This window comes from Syngnathus scovelli, chromosome 6, assembly GCF_024217435.2.
Source record: "Syngnathus scovelli strain Florida chromosome 6, RoL_Ssco_1.2, whole genome shotgun sequence".
Taxonomy (NCBI): Eukaryota; Metazoa; Chordata; class Actinopteri; order Syngnathiformes; family Syngnathidae; genus Syngnathus; species Syngnathus scovelli.
The window spans coordinates 19,897,473-19,901,532 of NC_090852.1; the positions used below are offsets into that span (position 1 = coordinate 19,897,473).

Genomic DNA, 4,060 nt, shown 5'->3' on the forward strand with positions numbered 1-4,060 from the left:
TGGAAATGAAAAATATTCACTTCTCAAAAAGTGGAAGGCAGATTAAAAGCTGATCAAGGAGACACGTTAGAGTGATGAAGACAGTCATAAAATGAGTAGGATTAAATGACAACTCACTGCGTGTGTTTGCACCTTGTCAGAGCTTCCACGGAGTGACTGAAGCATCGCGCTCGCTCATTCGCTCTTTTGTTTTTTCCTACTCTTGTGCCAGGTGTCATTGGACCACTGGTAACCTGGTAACCTGATGTCACAGCTCATCCTCCTCATCCTGCTCAAGTGGTTTCGTCAAGGAGCAAGCTAGCACCAGGAACACGCGAGCTTGGCTTTTTCCGATTTGCGCTCGCTTAGTGCGTGTATGCTTCAAAATATCAAGTTGACAAAGAACGAAAAATCAAAACAAGAAAGCTTTGTGTAGCCTTGAGGGTTGTGTTGCCATTGTCTGAACATTTTACGGCAACTTTCTCTCCTTTCAACGGGACATTGGTGATCAGCTGATGCTTCAAAAGCAGAAAAAAATGCTTCTATATCACATTGCGTGATGCGTTTTAACATTTGTGATTAGCTGGCGTGTTTCAAATATATTGACCACTTTGTTCAAACAAATGATCAGAATCAGCTCTTTGTTGAGATGCATAATGTTGCATTACATTGGTGAGCTTTTTCATCTAAAAAGAAGACATTTGGACTGTTTCAGGAACTTTTCAACTTACCATTTTGTTGTTTTGGAAGAAATAGTAGCAAGAGTGAGTCCAGCTTAATTTGAAGTTCCAAGCGTATTGTTCCTTGGAGCATTTTAGTATGATTTATGCATGAAAAAGTGTTCAAGTTGGTCGACAAACTGTTTCGGGCGCCCCCTGTAGGTCATAGACGTCACTGCATGCAGATAATTAGTATCTCTTGCTCTCAGGAGACTTGAAGCAGCACAAAGACGATGACGACGACGACGACTCAGCAGCTCAGCTTGATTGCTTCTACAGCTCACTGGGGACGCAACACCACTAGAAATGATTACATTTCCTCGCATATAAAGAAAATAAAAAAAAAAACCTAACTCAACAAAAGCACAAAGAGTGTCTACACGATTTTCTTTGTACCTCTTGTTGAGTGAGAAGGGCAGGCTGTTGACAAGCGGGATCTTCTTCTTGAGGCCGAGGGCGGCGTTGACCTGCTGCTCCGACAGCAGCGAGTGCCACTGCGCCACGGGCCGGCGCGGGTAGGCCAGCATGTCGCCCCAGTGCCTCAGCTGGTTGCCCGCCGCGTCGCAGCCAAGGAAGATCTTGCCCGCCGGGTCGTTGGGCGTCATGGGGTCGTGGTCCCACACCGAGATCACCAAGGTGACGCGCTGGCCGCGTACAAACGGACGGCGTCTACGCGAGTCGCTCGCCGACGGCTGGCGCGGCGGCCCGTGAGCGGTGGCGCCCCCTACCTGAATTTGCGCCATGGTGACTTTGAAGGAGAAGGCCTCGTTGTAGTACGGGTCGAGCGTGTTCTTCTTGACCGACGTCTTCTTCTTCTTCCACTTGCGCTTGTCCAGAGCCAGCTGCACCTTCACGTACGGATCTCCACCACGACAAGCACCGCAATTTCATTTCGGCACGACCGGTAGCATTCTTTGAAACCAGAGTGGTCTGGACTGTTCCCAAGTCAACTGCAAGTTTTGTTTTTTTTTCCAAGTCCTAACCTGATCTTCCGTCCAGGTCGGTGCTCTTGAGGTTTCTGGCCTCCAAGATGACCACGGTCAGTTTGCTGGATGTGGGAACGTAACGCAAAGAGAAGCAGATCTCACCAAGGTTCTCCTCCTGGATTAGAAAGAAAACAATTGCCTTAAATTCCAGACCAAGGTCTAGCTTCTACAAAAAAAATAGGATTAGGATTCTAATCAGGCTAGTCTAACGAGGTCCTATAGGGCTTGGCTTTGATTTAGGCGTAACCTCCATGTCGGCAGGTTCTTGGAGGTCCCTCCACTCTTCTATGATGTGGGTCCAGTCCACTTGTCCAAGTTTTAAGCGCAGTTCTCCAATGATGTCGTTTTTGGAGAAGCGGTCGAAATCAAAAACCTGAAGCACAGCGGTCGACTTGACCAAAGCCGCCTTGGAGATCTGACGATAAAACAACAACAATACTTTTAAACTTGAACTCGTTTTGTTTGCACAGAAAGCACTGTAGGTCCAACATTTAGGTTGGAGAGTTAATATGGATTGAGATTCTAGTCCAACGAAGGTAGCACATTGCCTACACACTGGCCCGCGCCTCGCCGAGTTCAGGTCTTGATTTTTGGAGCTTTTGGGATTAGCATGTTTGCACCAGTGGTACCTGGAAGCTGAAGGTCTCGTTGAAGGTGGCGTTGAGCGTGCTCTTCATGACTTTGGTCTCGCAGGTCACGGTCTTGTCGGGTAGAAGGTAGACCTTGACGTAGGGGTCCGAAGTTCCTCCCAGGTCCATGGCCTTCAGGTTACGGGCTTCCTTCACGCCCACCTTTAGCTACACGCAATTGATGGCTTAATGGGATCGGCGTTACGGTGTTCATGAATTTGCTCACCTCGGAGAGCGCGGCGTCAAACTCCAGCGAGTAGAGCAGCTTCCCTCGTGGTTGCTCGGCGACGCCAGAGTTGCGGCCGCCCGCGCCCGCTTCAACCTGATGGCAAACATTCGCTTTGACGCTTGAACCTTTCAAACCAAGGCGACGTTCTTCTCACCGGCTCGCTGTTAATTTGTTGGCTCTGCGGCTGGAGCTTGACCGTCGGCTTCTGCCGTCGTTTCTTCCGTCGGCGTCTGCAGCAGCACGCGCACACGCAACACACCACAAGCAAGAGCAGGACGGCGCCCGCCGCCGCCAGCACGTAGATGGCCCAATCGGGCACTGTAACGCACGCACAAATTGCCACGTCAGCTAGCCACCTTACCGGTCGACTTGGATGCTCTTCATAGTTGTACGCTCAATGTTAGTCCAAATCATTTTCTAAGATCTCCTCTAACTATTGCGGAGAGAAGGTCGATTTAGCCCAAGTTGAACTTGCGTTTGAAGCTATGTGCACTCGCTCGAATACACTTCGTAGACATGCGTGTGCGTGCGCGTGCGCGCCACCAACAGGGGATATTCTCAATGATCCCGTCGATCACATCGGTGATCGAGGTGTTCTTGAAGCTCGAAGACATTGTGGTGAGACGATGATGAAGATGACCAAGAGGGATCTGGAGGTGAGACAAGAACACACGTTTAATGCCGACGTCGGTTCTTTTGCCATGACGGATCTAAAGTCGTCTAGTATTTGTCGCCTTTTTTTCTATTCGCAAGAGTTTGAAGGTGACATGCAGGAAGCCTAAGGGATTTAGTAGCGGAACACCTTGGATGAACTGCCGACCAGTTTGTACGGTTACCTTTTCAACAAGACAAACATGCTCCTTCACTGCATTTGCCAAATTCAACAATACAAAGTCAACATCACATTTGCTCACGGATGTCACGGCAAGGTCCACGTGTCCACGAGAGACGTTGCGATGGCGCTCACCTGGCGCCGCTGGAGACCAGTACCGCAAAAAACAGAAGGTAGAAAGGAAGTTAGGAGGCCTTTCACTTTAAACACATCCCGAACGCCGCCAAAGAACAAAACAATCATTCATATCCAATTTAGACCAAACCACCCCAGGACTCCTTACTCATTCAGTGCCACTGACGATTATAGACGTCAAAGATATTAACTGAATGAGTTCAAAAGCAACTCTGAGCAATGAGATGGAAAACACATGACAAATTATTCTGCAACGCGGACGGTACCTGGAGGCTTGCCGTCGTCCACTTTCATCCTGCTCGGTATTTCACGCTAGTACGCGGCGGGCGCTCTGGTCCGGCTTCTGCTTTGACGGCTGCTCGGCTTCAACCCGCAGGAGCGGCGGCGGCGGTGACACGCCTGCTCTGCTCTGCTCTGCGCACACACGGGTTGACTTTTCGTCTTGAGAAAACAACTCGTCACCGGTCGAACGAGTCACCACACTCGCGAGGGCGACTCCACATATGTGATGTCATCAAGTTGCAAACCTCAAAAAAGCCATCAGCCAAGGA

General features: G+C 49.6%; 1 protein-coding gene across 3 annotated transcripts; it reads right to left on the reverse strand.

Moving 5' to 3' along the window:
- Positions 1-754: 754 nt before the first annotated feature.
- Positions 755-3,960, reverse strand: LOC125970290 (synaptotagmin-1). 3 transcript variants are annotated; one of them, XM_049722446.2, is made up of 11 exons: positions 3,776-3,960; positions 3,379-3,518; positions 3,090-3,192; positions 2,697-2,860; positions 2,540-2,635; positions 2,314-2,481; positions 1,932-2,099; positions 1,682-1,799; positions 1,427-1,560; positions 1,095-1,342; positions 755-981 (listed from the first exon to the last, which is right to left on the reverse strand). In XM_049722446.2, the coding sequence occupies exons 1-11, from the start codon at positions 3,801-3,803 to the stop codon at positions 972-974; spliced, it is 1,377 nt and encodes a 458-aa protein (XP_049578403.1). In that variant the 5' UTR covers positions 3,804-3,960; the 3' UTR covers positions 755-971. The 3 variants fall into 3 exon arrangements, with proteins under 3 accessions (XP_049578403.1, XP_049578401.1, XP_049578400.1); XM_049722444.2 differs by having other exon boundaries at positions 1,095-1,560; positions 3,457-3,518; positions 3,776-3,926; XM_049722443.2 differs by having other exon boundaries at positions 1,095-1,560; positions 3,776-3,926.
- Positions 3,961-4,060: the final 100 nt, after the last annotated feature.